The 19,501-nt window shown below is 36.5% G+C and overlaps 1 protein-coding gene across 3 annotated transcripts in view; it reads right to left on the minus strand.

Moving 5' to 3' along the window:
- BTAF1 (B-TFIID TATA-box binding protein associated factor 1) overlaps positions 1 to 19,501 on the minus strand; it is a 107,732-nt gene that overhangs the window by 71,006 nt on the left and 17,225 nt on the right. For 2 of the 3 annotated variants that reach the window (XM_036264778.1, XM_036264779.1), the window contains exons 4-8: positions 17,248 to 17,394; positions 8,190 to 8,353; positions 5,957 to 6,093; positions 3,118 to 3,247; positions 2,782 to 2,850 (exon numbers count right to left, since the gene is read on the minus strand). In XM_036264778.1, the coding sequence (XP_036120671.1) occupies positions 2,782 to 2,850; positions 3,118 to 3,247; positions 5,957 to 6,093; positions 8,190 to 8,353; positions 17,248 to 17,394 (647 nt within the window). Of the gene's footprint in view, positions 1 to 2,781; positions 2,851 to 3,117; positions 3,248 to 5,956; positions 6,094 to 8,185; positions 8,354 to 17,247; positions 17,395 to 19,501 lie in introns of those variants that run through there. The other variant, XM_036264780.1, reaches the window with a different exon arrangement.

The following is a 19,501-nucleotide window of genomic DNA, read 5'->3' on the forward strand; positions in this document are numbered from 1 at the left end:
AAGACTGGGAACAAAACAGGGATGTCCACGTTCACCACTCTTATTCAACATAGTACTAGAAATCCTAGACACGGCAATCAGACAAGAAGAAATAAAAGGCACCCAAATAGGAAAGGAAGAAGTGAAACTGTTACTATGTGCAGTTGACATGATATTGTATATAGAGAATCCTAAAGATTCCACCAAATAACTACTGGAACTGATAAATGAGGTCAGTAAAGTAGCAGGATATAAAGTAAATACCAAGAAATTAGTTGCATTTTTTTTTTTTATTTCAAATCCTCACCCGAGGATATTTTTCCATTGATTTTTTTTTACGATAGAGTGGGAGGGGTGGAGGGAGGGAGGGAGAGAGAAAGAGAGAGAGAGAGGCATTAATATGAGAGAGACACGTCAATTGATTGCCTCCCACACAACCCCAATCAGTGCCAGGGATCGAACCCACAACCGAGGTACGTGCCCTTGACTGGAAATCAAACCTGCAACTCTTTGGTCCACAGGCCAACGCTCTAACCACTGAGCCAAACCGGCCAGGGCATCAGTTGCATTTTTAAACACCAATAATAAACTATCAGAAAAGGAAACTAAGAAAACAACCCCTTTTACAACTGCATTAAAAAAAACACACCTATTATTAAATTTTACCAAGGATGTAAAAGACCTGTTCTTGGAAAATCATGAGACATTGAAGAAACTGAAGAAAATACATATAAGTGAAAGCATACACTGTGTTCATGGATAGCAAGAGTTAACACCATTAAAATGTCTACACTATTGAAAGCAATCTATAGATGCAATTCCTATCAAGATATTAATGGCGTATTTTACAGAACGAAAACAAATATTCTGAAAGTTTATATGGAACCACTAAAGACCCTAAATAGCCACAGCAATCTTGAGAAAGAACAAAGTCAGAGGACTCACAATAACTGATATCCTACAAGGCCATAATAATCAAAACAGCATGGTACTGGCATCAAAACAAGACATATAGATAGATCAATGGAACATAATAGAAAGCCTAGAAATAAATCTATGCCTTTATGGTCAATTAATATTTGACAAAGGAGGCAAGAACATACAATGGGATAAAGGTAATCTATTCAATAAACAGTGTTGGGAAAATTGGACAGATATGTACAAAAAAATAAAACTAGACTATCTTCTTATACCATACACAGGAATAAACTTAAAATGATTAAAAACTTAAATGTTAGACTCAAAACCATAAAAATCCTAGAAGGAAATATGGGTACTAAAATCTCAGACATTTCAGATAGCAGTATTTTTTCCATATATTGCCTCAGGCAAGGCAAAGAAAAAAAAAAAACACAACAGAACTACATTAAACTGAAAAGTTTTTGCACAGCAAAGGAAACCATCAACAAAACAAAAAGACAACCCACTGAATGGGAGAACATATTTGCCAGTGATGATACATCTAATAAGGGGTTAATATCCAAAATTTATAAAGAACTTATAAAACTCAACATCAAAAACACAATCCAATTAAAAAATGGGCAAAGAACCTAAACATACATTTTTCCAAAGAGGACATACAGATGGCCAATGGAAATATGAAAAGATGCTCGACACCACTAATCATCAGAGAAATGCAAATTAAAACCACAGTGAGATATCTCACACCTGTCAGAAAGGTTATGATCAATAACTCAACAAAGTGTTGGCAAGGATGTGGAGAAAAGGGAACCATTGTGCACTGTTGGTGGGAATGCACACTGGTACAGACACTGTGGAAAGGAGTGGAGTTTCCTCAAAAAATTATTTTTATTTTATTTTTTATTTTTTATCCTCACCCGAGGACATTTTTCCATTTTTTGTACAGATAGAGTGGGAGGGAGAGAGAGGAAGAGATAGAGAGAGAGAAACATCGATGTGAAAGGGACACATCGAGTGGCTGCCACCACACGACCAACCAGGGTCAGGGACAAACTGCAACCTAAGTACGTGCCCTTAGCGGGAACCGAACCCGGGTCTCTCCGGACCGCAGGCTGACGCTCTAACCGCTGAGCCAAACCGGCCAGGGCTTATTTTTTTATTTATTTTTCCTCAAAAAATTAAAAATGAAACTGCCTTATGACCCAGCAGTTCTACTTCTTGAAATATATTTCAAGAAACCCAAAACACCAATTTGAAAGAATATATGCATCCCTATGTTCACTGCAGTGTTATTTACAATAGCCAAGATTTGGAAGCAGCCCAAGTGGCCTTCAATAGATGAGTGGGAAAAAAAAGCTGTGGTACATTTACACAATGGAATACTACTCAGCTGTAAAAAAAGAAGGAAATCTTACTTTTTGCAACATCATGGATGGACCTAGAGAGTATTAAGCTAAGTGAAATAAGCTAGTTAGAGAAAGATAAGTACCATATTACTTCATTTATATGTTGACTCTAATGAACAAAATAAACTAACAAACAAAATAGAAACAGACTCAGACACAGAGAAGAGACTGTCAAAAGGGGAGGACGTCTAGGGGATTAGGTGAAAAAGTTGAAGGGATTAAGGGAAAGCAAGAAAAACAACTCTGAGACACAGACAACAGTATGGTAAGAAGGTAAAGGGGGGATAAATGGTGATGAAAGGAGACTTGACTTGGGGTGGTGAACATACAATACAATATATAGATTATGTATTACAGAATTGTACCTCAAACCTATACAATTTTATTAACCAATGGCACCCCAATAAATTCAATAAAAAAATAATACCTAAAAAATAAATTGAATAAAAATACCTAAAAAAAAAAAAAATCCTACCTCCCAGGAGGGATTAAAAAGGTCATTGCAAAGTTCTTCGCAAAAGCTTTCCAAAGGCCATTCATTTGTCTAAATAAGAAAAACAACATTACTAGTAATTCAGAAGGTCCGTTTTATGCTAATAATTCAAGTAATTTAATAAAGCAATTCAATAATAATAATAATGTCAGGTGTTAAAATTTTTAAATAATTGAAAGTTTTATTAATGAAGTAAAAATATAAGATTTTTAATATAATTTGTCAATTGAGAGATTATTAAATACTATCTACTGACACAGTAGTATGAAAAAAATTACAAATAATTTCAAAGGACACTTTAGGAAATTTCAATAGTACCTCTTCAATTAAGGAAGAACTGTCAGGAATATTATCAATCAAGACTTTGGAATCATTTGCAGACTGATTAATAACAACATTTGATATTTTTCGTCTTTTTTCTTCTGGTTCTCCATCAGTGCTATCATTGCTAAAGAAAAAGAAAAAAGTCACCATTTAAAACGTGAATAAGGATAATGTGAAGCACAATGAATGTAAGAAAATCCATCATTTGAACAAATGTTTTGTCATATTCTACTTATATGGTTTACTTATAATTTCATTTATCAAATAACTGAAATTAACCACTTAAAAATAATTTTTTTTTATTCCTCACCCCAGGATACTTGTCTAGTTATCATCAGATAGAGTGGGAAGGGGGACAGAGAGAGAGACAAAGAGAAACATTGATGGGATAGAGCCACATCGATTGGTTCCCTCCTGCACCACCTGACCAGGGCCAGGGACAAACTGCAACCGAGGTACATGCCCTTGACCAGAATCAAACCCGCAATTCATTGGTCCGCAGGCTGACACTCTAACCACTGAGCAAAACCACCCAGGGCAACCACTTACAATTTTCTGAGCAAAAATATATCCTACTACTCTTATTGATAAATATAGTCAATGAATTCTTACTTCTAAATGGATCGCAAATTTAACAAGTCTTTTTTTCTTCCTCTGTAGAACAGGCTTTTCTCAAACCCCCTTTGTCTAACCACCTAAATCTGGCCCAGTATAGCTTTTTTAGGCTTTTGCACCCAGGAGAAAAGTAAAACACCGAGGGGTACACTTTAATTTTACTAGTTCTTGAAAAACATAGAGGTAAGACAATCAATGAAAAATGTGTCCATAAATTTATGGAAATGTTATTTTATGACTGAAAGATAAAAAATATTGAGATTGGCCTCATAACAAAATATTACAAAGGAGAAGACAAAACTATTCAGAATTAACAGAAGGAAAAAAAACTAGCACCGTTAAGGTATATACAGCATTATTTTTATATATATATTCCCCCCATCTTAATAATGTAATTTGTTTGGTCAACTATTTCTTCTATAAGGTGATGAATGAAAATCTGAGCCTCTCTAATCACACTCCTTATTGTTTTTACTCTAATTCTCTCCAATCTAGCCACAATGGTCACCTTACTGTCCTTGAACTTGTTAGGTATGTTTTTACTTCCAGGTATTTGCCCTTGCTAGTGCCTCTATGTGGAATTTCTTTTCCAAATATAGAATCCTCAATTCTTCTTTTTTTTTTTTTAATCCTCACCCAGGATATTTTTCCATTTTATCTTCAGATAGAGTGGGAGGGGGGAGAGAGAGAAACACCAATGTGAGAAAGATACATCAATTGGTTGCCTCCTGCACGACCCCAACCAGGGTAGGGGACGAACCACAACAGATGTACGTGCCCTTGACCAGAATCGAACCCGCAACTCTTTGGTGTCCAGGCTGAGGGTCCAAACGCTGAGCCAAACTGGCCAAGGCTAGAATCCTCACATCTTTCAGAGCTTTACCGAAAAGTCAACTCTGTGAATCAATCCTTGACCAGCACATTTAAATTTTAACTCTCTACCCTGAAACATTTCACATGTTCCTCTTGCTTGATCTCTTTTTTCCTTCTTATCATTATCATAACATGTTATTTACTTATTTATCTTGTTCCTCATCTATCTTTCCTTTTAAAATGTAAGCTCCACAAAAACAGAAATCTTATGTTTTATTCACTACTGTATGCTGAGGACCTAGCACAGTATCTGGCACACAGAAGATATTCAGTAAATATTCGTGGAATGAATGAATCACAAATCTGAAAAATAAGTTCTAATAATTCCAGTATTCAAATATTTGGGTAAAAGTGCTTACATAAATAAAAGCCAGTAGAAACAATTCTAGGTTACAATCCTAATGAGCTGTTAACTTAAAAAACCTTGTAGTTTAGCTATAAAGATTCTATTCTTAAAAACAATCCCATATAAAAATTATACCAACTAGATATTTATTATTTTCCTCCTTTGTGCCTAGCTTTTAAATAAACACTGTACTTACTTTTTAGCTTTATACGAATGGAAAGAAAAACAACAGATTGTCATCTACAACAAACATTTTCATAGGCCCTCATGTTTGATTCATCATTTACTCGAACACTTCTTGAATACCACTAAAAATTCTGACATAATAAAGCTGGTGGGAACCAAGAATCTGCATTTAACAAGTCCCTCAAAACGCTTCTGAAGGGGGTTGTTTTGGACCACTGTTTGAGAACTGCTGCTCTAAGACACATACAAATATCACTTATATTAACCCATTAAGAATGTGAGGACCATGAGTTTAACCATTGAGTTCTTTCCTATAACAGGTTAGGTAAACAAGCCTGGATTATTACCTATTTGGTTTAGCTCCCAGCCTAGGGAACAGGTTATAATACTGTAATAGTTGTCCCTTTACTAATGCATTATTCTTAACTTTTGGCCCTTAGACCATCACCTATGTGACTTCACTCTTTACTACTCTCATTTCCATCCATTTAACTCAGCCATACAGCCCTTCTATTTCTTGAATATTCCATGATTAAGGCATTTACACTGTTGCTTCTACTTGAAATGTGGTGCCCTTGGAAGACCTTCAGCCCTCATTCAGAGCTCATAACTATTTAAAAAAAAAAAAAATCTGCATATGCAGATTTTTTGTCCTAGTCCCTAGTAATAGTAAATGCTCTGAGAGTTGAGCAAGACAATCCAAATAGTACTCCACAGCTAGAGATAATGTCAGCAAATGTTTTTAGAGATCAAGCACAGATTTAAGTTATACAGCATTATTGTTTTAAATAAATAATAGAAAAAAATTACTACCTCTTCTCATTAGTTTCCACTGCATCCCTGGATCTCTGTTTTGCAAATAACTTGGCCATTCTTTTAGCTTTGTTCTTTTGTCTATTGCTCATTCCTGCTCGAAATTCTGAGTCAATCAATTCAGCTGCCTGGAGAGTCTAAAAGAATAAAACAACACTGAGTTTGAACTTTAGAAGTTAAATACCCATAGTCTCAGCCTCAAAAGAGGACTAAGTCTATAAATTTCACTATATACAACTGATCACATTCTTTTTTGAGAGCTTTATACTAGCTGTTGTATGGCTGTACCATAATTTCACTCTCTTCTTCCTTCTTCCCTATTCTTCCAATTCCTGACAGATGCCCATGTGTTTCTTAACTTTTCTTGTGCACAGATGTAGCCCAAATGTATGATCTTAACCCATAAAAAGGGCTTTAAAGAAGATTTCAAAATAACCATAATACCAACCAAAAATTATAAGAAAAAGAATGTCAATGAAAGAAAATGATAATTACCATCTGAAAAAAATAAAAATAATTAAAGCCAAAAGTGATTGGTTCAGCATCCTATAGTAAACTTACCCCATAAGCTCCCTTCCTCTAAAGAACTCACACTGCCTACTGTTTTTTTTTTTAATCATTTCTTCACTCATGGGAGACATTACAGAGGCTGTGAGTTAGAAATGCTTTGAGCCCAAGCCTAAAAATCCTTTCTGCTTGCCCTTAACTGATTAATATTCAAGTGAAATGTATCATTCTACAACCAGTTTAGGTCACTGGTGAGGATGCTATGTTACAGTCTTGATCCAAGGATCATTAGTGCATACATAAGGCAATGCAGCAGTAATGAGCCTATAGCAACTCCTCCCAAAGGTCCATGACAACCAAACTTGGATCTTTCAAACCATAAACTGGCTGTTGCCCAGGCCATGTCCAACTACTCTGTATGTAGGCCATTTTCTATAATACACCTACCCATTCATTTTCTTACACCACGCCCAATTATCACACTGTGATCATAGTACTACATTTTTTGTTCTCCTTTTATTCTCCTTTTTTATTTATAGCTTACACTTCCTTTTGTATCTCATTTCTTTCCATTCTTTGCTGGTTGTCATTACATTTTCTGCCTCTTTATACTCTTTTCCCTCCAGTATGTACAATATTTTTCTTTGTCTGCAAAGGTAATTCATCATCCACATACCCTAACCCTAAAATAATATAGTTTACAAATTCTAATTGTTAAGAGAACAACTAGGATAAAGGCAGATAGACCATTCTCAACTTAAGCAAAGGAATAGGCCAAGGAAATGAGAAAGTAAGAATTTCAAGACTGTAAAGCAGGAAATCCTAACAGGGCCCAAGGAACCCTAAAAGGATATTGCAGGGGCAAGAGGAAAGGGTGCTTACTGAACGCCTGAAAGGTAGTATTTCACTTATATTTGAATTTTTCTGAGAAAGCTACAGCTTTTACTAGAGCTTATAAAGAGTCTAAGGCATAAAAAAAAAAAAAAAAAAAAGGCAGCACACAGGTATCCATTGGGAATTGGAAGAGAGAGAAAAGCAGCAATACAGAGCAAAATTATGGTATAGTCACCAAAAAAACAGTCTAAGGCTGTCAAAAAAGAATGTGATCAATCTGTATATACTGATATTTAAGCTACATGAAGTAAACATGGAGGACACATATACTTATGTACACACAGAAAATTTCAGAAAGAATGCACAAATAACTCATAAAGGGTTGCCTATGGAGCATGGGGACACGGGTATCAGTTATTGGAAAGACACTTTTTTTACTTCATATTGTATATCCTTTTGCATCTTTTAAAAGCCCTTTTTATCATGTTTGTTACTTTCTCAAATTAAAAAATGAATCACAGCTCTAAAGATTTTAGATTAATATCTGACTATGATAGCCCTTACTATTTCCCACTCTCAAACATTTACTTATTTTTCCCTTCACTAAAGAACAAAGGAAAGACCAATTGGTGCAACTAGGATCTCTCAATTTAAGAAAGACCTTTAGGAAAATGTCCACCACAGTTTTTATCTAACAGTTCAGTCTCTACTTCTTTCTCTTTAAAATCTGTTACCAGAAATCTAATTTATGAAGACATTACATTATGGTGGCACTAAGCAGTAATGAGAAGAATTGGTCACAGCATTTTTTTAAAAATTACAATTGCATAGCAAAATGAAGTAAACCCTTTGTATTATTACATAAAATCAAACAAACAAAGGTTTTACCTACAGGTTGTTTGTTTATAAGGGCTGCTGAAGTTGGGGTATAATCCAAATCTTCATCATTGAACAGTTCTTCAGTACTCATTCCAATGGCTTCTCCCATATTAAGGCCAAGTTTCTTCTGTAATAGTTTTCGTTGGCGTGCTATCCTCTCTTTAGGATCCACTTCACCTTTAAGCAGAAAAGAAATACATGTCCTCCAAATCAGTTAAGAAGTGTTTTAATACATGAAGATCCGACTTAATTAAAACACACACAAAAATTTTTTTAACTATTAAAACACCCCTCCTGATAATAAGCAAACCATACTTACAGTCCTTGAATATGTCATAGATTATATTACCTAAACCTGATTAGAAAATACTATTCTAGCTAACAAAAAACTCTGGGAGTTTTCATTGAGTCGTCCCCATTGCCCTACTGTCAATTATCAAGTATATATAAAATGAGATCCATTCCTATGGGAAAAAAACAATCTTATTTTATAGCTACATCTTGGACATTCTCTGAAAGAACTAACCAAGCTAAAAAAACAAAAACCTAGCCCTGGCCGGTTTGGCTCAGCGGTTAGAGCGTCGGCCTGCGGTCCTGAGAGACCCGGGTTCGGTTCCCGCTAAGGGCATGTACCTCGGTTGCAGTTTGTCCCCGGCCCTGGTCGGTTGTGCGGGTGGCAGCCACTCGATGTGTCCCTTCACATCGATGTTTCTCTCTCTCTCTCTCTCTCCCTCCCACTCTACCTGAACAAAGAAAAAACAAAAAACAAAAACAAAAACCTAGACTTTGACAGAAAAGATCTCAACAAATATATGCTTATTCCAAGTGTGGCCTTTATGTATTCTGAGATGATATAGCCCTAAGAGCCCTCATGACAAAGATAAAGGCATAAAAGTAAACAGATCTTTAAATGTCCCAAGTAAAACTTGCAACACTTTAGTGGAAAACAGATCAAAAGGTATTATTTTAAAAATAAAAATTTGGCCCAGCTGGTGTGGCTCAGAGGTTGTATCAACCCATGCACCAAGAGGTCACCAGTTCAATTCCCAGTCAGGGCGCATGCCCTGGTTGCAGGCTCAATCCCCAGTGTGGGGTATGCAGGAGGCAGCCGATTGATGTTTCTCTCTCACATCGATGTTTCTATCTCTCTCCCTCTAAAAATCAATAAAAACATATTAAAAAATAAATAAAAATTTGGTCTTAAAATAGCTAAATTGCAAGAGACAGCTCTACACAACTAGAAAAAAAATTTAACATTTAAAATATCAATAACAGTCCTGGTCGGTTTGGCTCAGCGGTTAGAGCGTCGGCCTGTGGTCCAGAGAGACCGGGGTTAGGTTCGCACTAAGGGCATGTACTCCGGTTGCAGTTTGTCCCCGGCCCTGGTTGGGTCGTGCTGGTGGCAGCCACTCGATGTGTCCCTTTCACGTCAATGTTTCTCTCTCTCTCTCTCTCTCTCTCTCTCTCTCTCTCTCTCTCTTTCTCTTCCTCTCTCTCCCTCCCGCTCTGTCTGAATAAAAAGTGGAAAAATGTCCTCGGGTGAGGATAAAAAAAAAAGTCAATAATGATCTGCATCTAATAAGTTCATACTGGACTAAGCCTTCACAGATAACCCTAGACAAAAAAAAAAAAAAAAAAACTACCTGAAGGCACTGGAAAAAGTACAAAAGTAGGCATATACTTGGGAGAATAGTCAATGCCTAGAAGAAGAGCATGGCACTGAGTGAGTTTTCCAATTTTTAACCTGAGGGTTGAAACAATTCATGGTGTATGGGCAGTTAACAGCTGGATAAAAAATTCAGTCTTTCTAGCTTAAAGAAATAAAGGAAAGAGAGTTGAGGGTCACTATAGCCACTGGAAGAGAGAGAAAACCCAGAAAGGAGAGAGCCAGAAAGAAGGACCAAATTCTGTGTAAACTCAGCCAGATCTCTGGCTGAATTCTGAACTATGCATGCACAGGGCAGACCCCCACACAGTACAGCTAAAGCTAAAAACTGATCTGAGATTTCAGCTGTTGTCTACTGCAAAGGAGTCTGTAATTTGAGTTTTGCTATATTAAATGCTTGCTAAAGCAAATAAACCAACCAAAACACTCTGGAATATAACAGAATCCAATCTGCACAGTATAGCTTTTATAATTGAGGGATACAATCCAAAATTAACTGACATACAGAGAAGACAATGTAACCCATTCTCAAAAGACAGTTAATAGAGACAAACTCTGAGATGACCCAGATGTTGAAATTAGACGACAAAATTTTATTTTCTTCACAGAGGATGTGCTTTTTATTGATTTTAGAAAGAGAAATGATGAGAAATGATGAGAGAGAACATCGATGTGAGAAACACTGATCAGTTACCTCCCATACATGCCCCAGCTAGGGATGGAACCGAACCCATACCACAACCTAGGAATGTGTGCTGACCGGATATTGAATCCATCACCTTTTGGTGTATGGGATGATGCTCCAACCGAGCCACACTGGCCAAGGCAACAACAAGATTTTTAAGCTTTGAGTTTGACAACACTCAATGTAACGAAAGATACTATCACAATAATGAAAATATAGGATACCTCAATAGAGAAACAGAAACTATTTAAAAAAATCAAATACAATCATAAACTTGAAATAGTGTATTATATGATGTGCAAAATATGCCAATACAGCCATTAAAAAAAAAAAGTACATCTAGAACTGAACAATACAATATCTGAAATTTAAAAATCACTGAATGGGCTTAACAGCTAAATGGAGATATGACAAAATGTAAGTGAACTTATAGACGAAGCAATAAGAAGAGTCCAATCTAAAGAACAGGGAGGGGGAAAAAATGATTTAAAGAAGCAAACAACCCAAAAATAAAATTAAGAGAACAATTCTACTTACAATAGCAGCAAAATCAAAAGTTAAAACTTATATTATGAAAACTGCAAAATATTGGTGAAAGAAATTAATGAACATTCCATGTTCATGGATCACTGTCAAGACAGTATTAATTCCTAAAGTGATATATCGTCAACACAAGTCCTATAAATATCAGTTGGCCTTTTTCAAACACTGAAAAACTGATCCTAAAATTCACGTAGAAAATCAAAAGACCCAGCCCTGGCCGGTTTGGCTCAGCGGTTAGAGTGTCGGCCTGCGGTCCTGAGAGACCCGGGTTCGGTTCCCGCTAAGGGCATGTACCTCGGTTGCAGTTTGTCCCCGGCCCTGGTCGGTTGTGCGGGTGGCAGCCACTCGATGTGTCCCTTCACATCGATGTTTCTCTCTCTCTCTCTCTGTTCCTCTCTCTCCCTCCCACTCTACCTGAACAAAAAAAAAAAAATGGAAAAATGTCCTCGGGTGAGGATAAAAAAAAAAATAAAAAAAGAAAATCAAAAGACCCAGAATATCCAAAACAATCCTAAAAAAGAACAATAAAGTTGGAGGCCCGTGCTTCTTGATTTTAAAACTTACCACAAAGCAACGGTAACCAAGACAATGAGATATTGGCATAATGGCAGACACCAATGGAATAGAATTGAGAATCCAGAAATAAAGCTGCATCTGTGATCAACTGGTTGTCAACAAGGGTGACAGACAATTTAGTGGAGGGGTGACAGGAGCAGGGAGGAGGGTGTCAATGGGGGAAAAAGGAAGGCAATCTATAACAAAAAGAAAAATAACACTGACAAAAAAATAAATTTAAACTAATTTAAAAAAATAGTGGCAAGGATCTAGACAGTCCTCCAAAGATATGCAAATGGTTAATAAACACATGAAAAGATGTTCAGTATTATTATTAGTCATCAGGAAAATGCGAATCAAAACTACGAGACAGCACTTCATTCACTAGTATGGATATTAATCAAAGTCAGGTAATAACAAATGTTGTCAAGAACATGGAAAGATCAGAACACTCATATACTGCTGGTGGAATTGGAATGTAAAATGGTAGAACCACCTTAGAAAATAGTATGGCATTTCCTCAGAATGGTAATGCCATAAATGGTAATACATAGTTACCATGACCCAGCAATTCCATTCTTAAGTATCTACATAGGAGAAATGAAAACATATGTAAACACAAAAACTTGTACATAATTGTTTATTGCAGCATTATTAATAATAGACAAAAGGTGCAAACAACCTTAATGTTATCAACCTAGGAACGGATAAACAAAATGTGATATCCATACAATGGAATATCATTCAGCCATAAAATGAAATAGCCCACTTCACATTCATTAGGATGGCTATCATAAAAACAAAACAAACAAACAAAAAAACACCCCCAGAAAATAACAAGTGTTAAAAGGGTGATGAGCCCTGGCTGATGTGGCTTAGTAGATAGAATGTTGGCTATGCACCAAAAGGTCAAAGGTTGGATCTCTGGTCCAGGTGTATTCAGGAGGCAACCAATCAATGTGTCTCTCTCACACTGATGTAGCTCTCTCTCTCTCTCACTGTCCCTCCCTCTCTCACTCCTTTCCACTCTAAAAATCAGTGGAGAAATATCCTCAGGTAAGGATGAACAAAAACAAAACAAAAAAAGTATGATGAAAAACCAGCTATTCTGAGTTGCTGCCTAGGCATTTTACAGTAATGACAACCCTTCCTCATACCCAGAGTCTGGAAATTTAGGTAAGAGCTTGAGCTTAGATTCCCAGAAATTCCTACTTTGCTTTTCCTAGGGCACCTTTTAAAACAACCACTTAGAGTCAAGCCTGGGAAAATCAGTGACCTTCCCCCAACCACCTTAGAATTAATAGGTACCTGCTACCCTCTATCTCCTGTTCACTCATGATCTGGGACAGAGGACTGCCCTTCCCCTAGCTCATTGCCCCCCATCCTCAGCCATTTCTAGGATCTGTAAGTCATAAATCTTGTGATTTTACTTCCTTTGTGTGAATGTATTTAAAACTGTGCCTTCAATCAAAACAACTCTGGTCCTGGCCCATTTGGCCCAGCAGTTAAGAGCATCGGCTCTCAGACCAAAGAGTCACAGTTTCAATTCCAGTCAGGGGCACATACCTTAGTTGCAGTTCAGTCCCCAGCCCTGGTCCATGTCATGTGGGAGGCAACCAATCGATGTCTCTGTCTCTCTCTCCCCCCTCCCTCCCACTCTGTCTGAAAATAAATGAAAAAATATCCTCGAATGAGGATAAAAAAAAACACACACAAAAACAGCTCTAAGGTTTTCACTTTCCTAAAGTGGGAACTCACATGCTGAGGGTGGATTGTGCCTCCTTATTCAGCAGGTCATAATCTATGTATTCTTCATTTAATACACCAGCTACAAGTCCCACAATGCAGAAAGGATATGGAGAAATTAGAAACCTTGTGCATTGTTGATAAGAATGTAAAATGAAGTAGCCACTATAGAAAACAGTATGACAGCCCTGGCCAGTTTGGCTCAGCGGTTAGAGCGTCTGCCTGTGGTCCGGAGAGACCTGGGTTCGGTTCCTGCTAAAGGCACGTACTTCGGTTGCAGTTTGGCCCCGGCCCTGGTTGGTCGTGCGGGTGGCAGCCACTCGATGTGTCCCTTCACATCGATGTTTCTCTCTCTCTCTCCCTTCCTCTCTCTCCCTCCCACTCTATCTGTACAAAAAAATGGAAAAATATCCTCGGGTGAGGATAAAAAATAAAAAATAAAAAGAAAGAAAACAGTATGACAGTTCCTAAAAAAATTAAAAATAGAATTAACATGTTATCCAGTATTCTACTTCTGGGTATATACCCAAAAAGCACTAAAAGCAGGGATTCACAGAGATACTTGTCTACCCATGCTCACAGCAGCATAATTCACAATAACCAAAAGGTAGAAGTAACCCAAGTATCCATTGATGGAATAATGGATAAACAAAATGTGGTATAAACATACATTAAAATATTCAGCCTTAAAAAGGAAAGAAATTCTAACACATACCACAACATGGATAAACCCTGAAGAAATTATGTTAAGAGAAATAAGCCAGTCACAAAAGGACAAATACTGTATGATTCCACTTACATGGAGTACCTAGCGTATTCAAATACATAAAGGCAAAAAATAGAATAATGGCTGGGGGAGAAGAAGAAATGGGAATTGTTGTTTAATGGGTTTAAATTTTCAGTTTTGCAAGATGAAAAGAGTTCTGAAGATTAGCTGCATCACAATATGAATGTACTTAATACTACTGGACGGCATGTACACTTAAAAATGGTAAGATGGTGCCTGGCCAGTGCGTCTAAGTTGATTGAGCATCGTTCCATGGACCAAGAGGTTAATTTGATTCCTGATTAGGGTACATGCCTGGTTTACAGGCTCGATCCCCAGTTTGGGACATGCAGAAAAGTAGCCGATGGATGTTTCTCTCTCTCCCCCTTCCTCTCTACATATTTAACAAAAAATTATTAATGGTTAAGATGGTAAATTTTATGTTACCTATATTGTACCATAAATAAAAAATGAATATATCCTATAACAATAAAAACTATTTTTAAAAAATGAAATTAGTAGTCCTGGCCAGTTTGACTCAGCGGTTAGAGCGTTGGCCTGCGGACCAGAGAGTCCTGGGTTCGGTTCCCACTAAGGGCACATATCTCGGTTGCAGTTTGTCCCCAGCCCTGTTGGGGTCATGTGGGTGGCAACCACTCAGTGTGTCTCTCTCACATCGATGTTTCTCTCTCCCTTCCTCTCTTCTTCTCGCTCTATCTGAAGATAAATGCAAAAAAATGTCCTCGGGTGAGGATAAAAAAGATAATAAAATAAAAAATGAAGTAAGTATTGATATATACTACAATATGAATAAACCCTAGAAACATTCTACTAAGTAGAAGAACCCAGTAACAAAAGATCACATATTTATGATTCAATTTACATGAAATGTCCAGAATAGGCCAATCTATAAGGACAGAAAGCCACTCAGGGTTGGGAAGGTGAGGAAAGGCCATAGGGGGACAAAAGGGTGATAGTTAAAGGATATGGGGTTTCTTCCTGAGATAATGAAAATATTCTAAAACAGATTGCACATATCTGTGAATATACTAAAAACCACTGATTTATACACTTTTAAAATGAGTGAATTGGCCCAGCCAGTGTGGCTCAGTAGTTGAGCGTCAACCCGTGCACCAAAAGATCACCAGTTTGATTCCCAGTCAGGGCACATGCCCAGGTTGTGGGCCAAATCCCCAGTGGGGGGCATGTAGGAGGCGGCCAGCCGATGTCTCTCTCTCTCTCTCTCCCCCTCTCCCTTCCTCGCTCTCTAAAATCAATAAAGAAAAATAAAATGAGTGAATTGTATAAAATGTGAATATCTCAATAAAACTTTTATTTTATTTTATTTTTTAATTTAATGCTGCTCTACCCAGGGAAATACTAGGCTCCAAATTAGTCCTCTTGTTCCAGGGAAAGTACTACTGGGAAAAATAACCTGCACAACTGCAAAGGAAACTCAGACCAGCACCTAAACTAATCATGGATGTGTTCTTCATACACATGAGAAGATAAACACAAATGAACAGCTATTGAAAGAAAACCTATTTTAGGATTTTAAATAAGCACTGTTCAGCATGTGGTGGCTTACCAGCATTTAAAACTGAGTTCCAGGGTTTACAATTCTGGTTACATATCAGAGTCACAAATGGAGTTTTTTCTTTTCTTTTCTTTATCCTCCCCAAGGACATTTTTCCATTTTTTTGTTCAGGTAGAGTGGGAGGGAGAGAGAGGAACAGAGAGAGAGAGAGAAACATCGATGTGAAAGGGACACATCGAGTGGCTGCCACCCGCACGACCAACCAGGGCCGGGGACAAACTGCAACCGAGGTACATGCCCTTAGCGGGAACCGAACCCGGCTCTCTCTGGACCACAGGCCGACACTCTAACCGCTGAGCCAAACCGGCCAGGGTGAGTTTTTTCTTTTAAATACAATTTCCTAGAGCTCTCCAGAGATCTTTTAAATCAGAATTTCTGGGATAAGACCCAAACACATTTTTTTTGTAAATGACAAAAGTGACACTGACTTTTATTCCTAGATTAGGGCCAAAGATCTCTGATTATGTCCATGGGTACTCTAATAAAATCAATAAAATTAATGTTTAGAAATAACTTTTTTTAAACTGAAAAGTTTCTACCTCCCTTATTAGAAAAACTATCGCGTTTCTGGAACTTGAGCAAATTTTCCTATTTTCTCCAAAAATACTAAACTATATTTTTACCAGAAACCATATTAAGTGAGAATGGGTACTGGACATTTTTTTAAGATGTAAAATTGAAGATCATTTCATTAACTTAGGCAGATATACTAATGATTAATTTAATTAGCAACAAAACACTGTTCTGTTTTGGTTTTAGTCAAAAGAACTTATTTATTTACAAATCCATTAAAAATATCAAGGTATTTTCCACTCAAGGTATCAATCTTGAGTGGCCAAAACATTTATTTTATACCCAGATAGATTCTGTAAGTTTAAAGATAATGGGACAATTACCTATCCAAGATTTATTTTTCATTTTTAGTTTTTGCTTTGATCACCAGCAAGAATAGATAAAATTGTACAAATACTTAAAACACATAAAAAAAGAAAACTATCATATAGCCTTTCAAATTTCCAGAATTGTGAAAACGTTACAATCTGTACTAATCCTGGCTCTTAAAATCTATTCAACTGAAGCTCCTGGATAATAATTTATAGTTTCTATATTACAAAAAATGGCTGCTAAATTATTAACATGTACCCATTATTAATGCCACAGGATGGGGCAAAAGTAGGTTTATAGTTGTGAGTACACAAAACAGAGTTTATTCTTGTATTATTTATTACTGTATTATTTTTCCATACAAACAACTATAAACCTACTTTTGCCCCACCCTATATATATAGTACATATTCAGTTAAGGGAAGAAATATATTCAGATAGTAGCTTTAGACCAAGTACTTCTGGTTATCTTCCCACTCATAGCACCTCTAATCCCCAACAGCAAACTTCAGTCACTTTACATTTTGTGAATATGTTAGATTTTGCATTACTGATTCATAGCATATCAAGTGATAAATTAGTTTGAACACACACATTTCAGACTTTCTTCTCTGGGACTACTACATACCTGATTTTTCATCTTGTACTTCAAATTCTGCACCAGCAGATCCCAGCAGTGATGCCCCATGTTGTAACAATCTACATATATCGAATCTGTCAAAATTCAATCGATCTGTAGTAGATGAATCTTCCATAGCACCTTCTGAAGTAGGTTCTAAATAAGGTTTAAAAATATTTAATTTGAGCACATAGCCAAAATGTAAAATAAAAGAAAATAGCATTACTTGTGGTGGATGGATAATATTTTAAGAAAAGTAAAAGGGGAAGGAAATAGAAAAGCTACTATAGATTTATTTATGATCAGTTCTTATTTATAAATAAACTATTTAGTCAGTGGTTCCCCTCCTACAAACTATCAGAATGTTAGTGGGTGTATGCATGGCTGTTTTTGACAACAAAAAGCACAATGTTATATGAAAAAAATGCATCCCCCCATGTTGAAATATGTATGTTAAATATCATGCGTCTTCACTTACTGTTAAATTGTTTAAAAATAACAAGGTAGCCCGGCTGATGTGGCTCAGTGGACTGAATGTCATCCCATGGACTGAGAGGTCCTGGTTAAGATTCCCAGTCAGGGCACATGCCCCGGTTGCGGACTCGATCCCCAGTAGGGGGTGTGCGTGCAGGAAGCAGCCGATTGATGTTTTTCTTTCATATTGATGTTTCTCTCTCTCCCTCCCTCTCTCTAAAAAAATTAATAAAAACATATTTGTAAAAAGAATTTTAAAATACCAAGGTGATAGTATCAATTTATTATAGTGCTAAATTGAAAGATAAACATACTCACAGAATATATTAATAAATAAGCATCATCCCTCCCTATAGCTGAGAAATATTTGGGACACAAAGCAACTACTTATTCAATAGAACTCACTTCTCATAATATGAAGCTAATTATGATTCCCTGGTAAATTGCTAAAATTATATATCCTTGTGAGGCCTAAAAGTATCTACAAAATGTTCGGTATTCCTCTTCAAAAAAATATGCCAATATAAATTTTAAAATGTAGCCCTGGCTGGTGTGGTTCAATGGTTAGAGCATTGGCCCTAGCACCAAAGGGTCATGGATTCGATTTCTAGTAGTGGGCAGGTACCTCAGTTGCAGGTTCGATCCCTGAGTACAGGAGGCAACCAATCAATGTGTCTCTCATCTAGATGTTTCTCTCTCCCCCACCCTCTTCCACTCTCTTTTAAAAACATCAATGTAAAATATATCCTTGAGTGAGGATTAACAAAACAAAACAAAATCTGTAGCCCTAGCTGGTGTGGCTTGGTTGGTTGGGCATTGTTCTGTGCACCAAAGGGTTGACATTTTGATTCCTGGTTAGTGCACATGCCCAGGTTGCAGGTTTGATCCCCAGTCAGGGGCATGAAGAGGTTGCTGATCAATGTTTCACTCTCACATCAATGTTACTTCTCTCTCTCTCTCTCTCCCTCCCTCCCTCCCCCCTCCCTCTCTCTCTTAAAATAAATTTTTAAAAATCATAAAAAAATATATATATATTGTAATCATTCACTGGTTTGTTTAGCTGGCATTTGCACATAATTCATCTATAAACTAAAGCATAATTACTTGACTTAAAGAGAACTGCTACAAATATTTTAAATTTTCTAGTGATAATAAACAACCTTACTATAAATTTTAATGCCAGTGTAACTAATAAGTTTTGTAAAAAAAAATCTGAGTTCAGATATCTCTATATAGCAAAATAATCAGGGATAATATGCTGGAAAAAAGAAAGCTCTTTTCTAAAATCAAGTTATAAATTCTTCTGGTTATATATTCAATTAATGAGAGAAAAGACAAATTAACATAATCACTCAAAATAATAATGTGCCAGTAAATTAAAACAAAAATTTTAGACAAGTTAAGACTTATAATAAAAGTGATATTATCAAAGTGACTTGAAAGTGAAACCCAGCTGCACCCTATTAAATTTTCACTTAATGAAAATGTGTACCTTTTACACATTTTTTTAAAGCATACACTCATTTTTAAATATCATTACAGGAAGTCAGAAAAATAATTTCCACTACAAGACATCTAAACGACACATTGAAAAAAACAACAGCGAGGCATCCCAGTCAGGGCACACACAAAAATCAACCAAAGAATGCATAAATAAGTGGAACAACAAACTGATGTTTCTCTTTCTCTGAAATCAATAAATATTTAAAACAATAACAACAACAAAATTAGGTATGCTCAAATATCAATAAGTAATTGTGCTTAAATTTAGAAAATAATTACACTATTC

The sequence above is a fragment of the Molossus molossus genome, unplaced genomic scaffold (assembly GCF_014108415.1).
Source record: "Molossus molossus isolate mMolMol1 unplaced genomic scaffold, mMolMol1.p scaffold_m16_p_17, whole genome shotgun sequence".
Classification (NCBI taxonomy): Eukaryota; Metazoa; Chordata; class Mammalia; order Chiroptera; family Molossidae; genus Molossus; species Molossus molossus.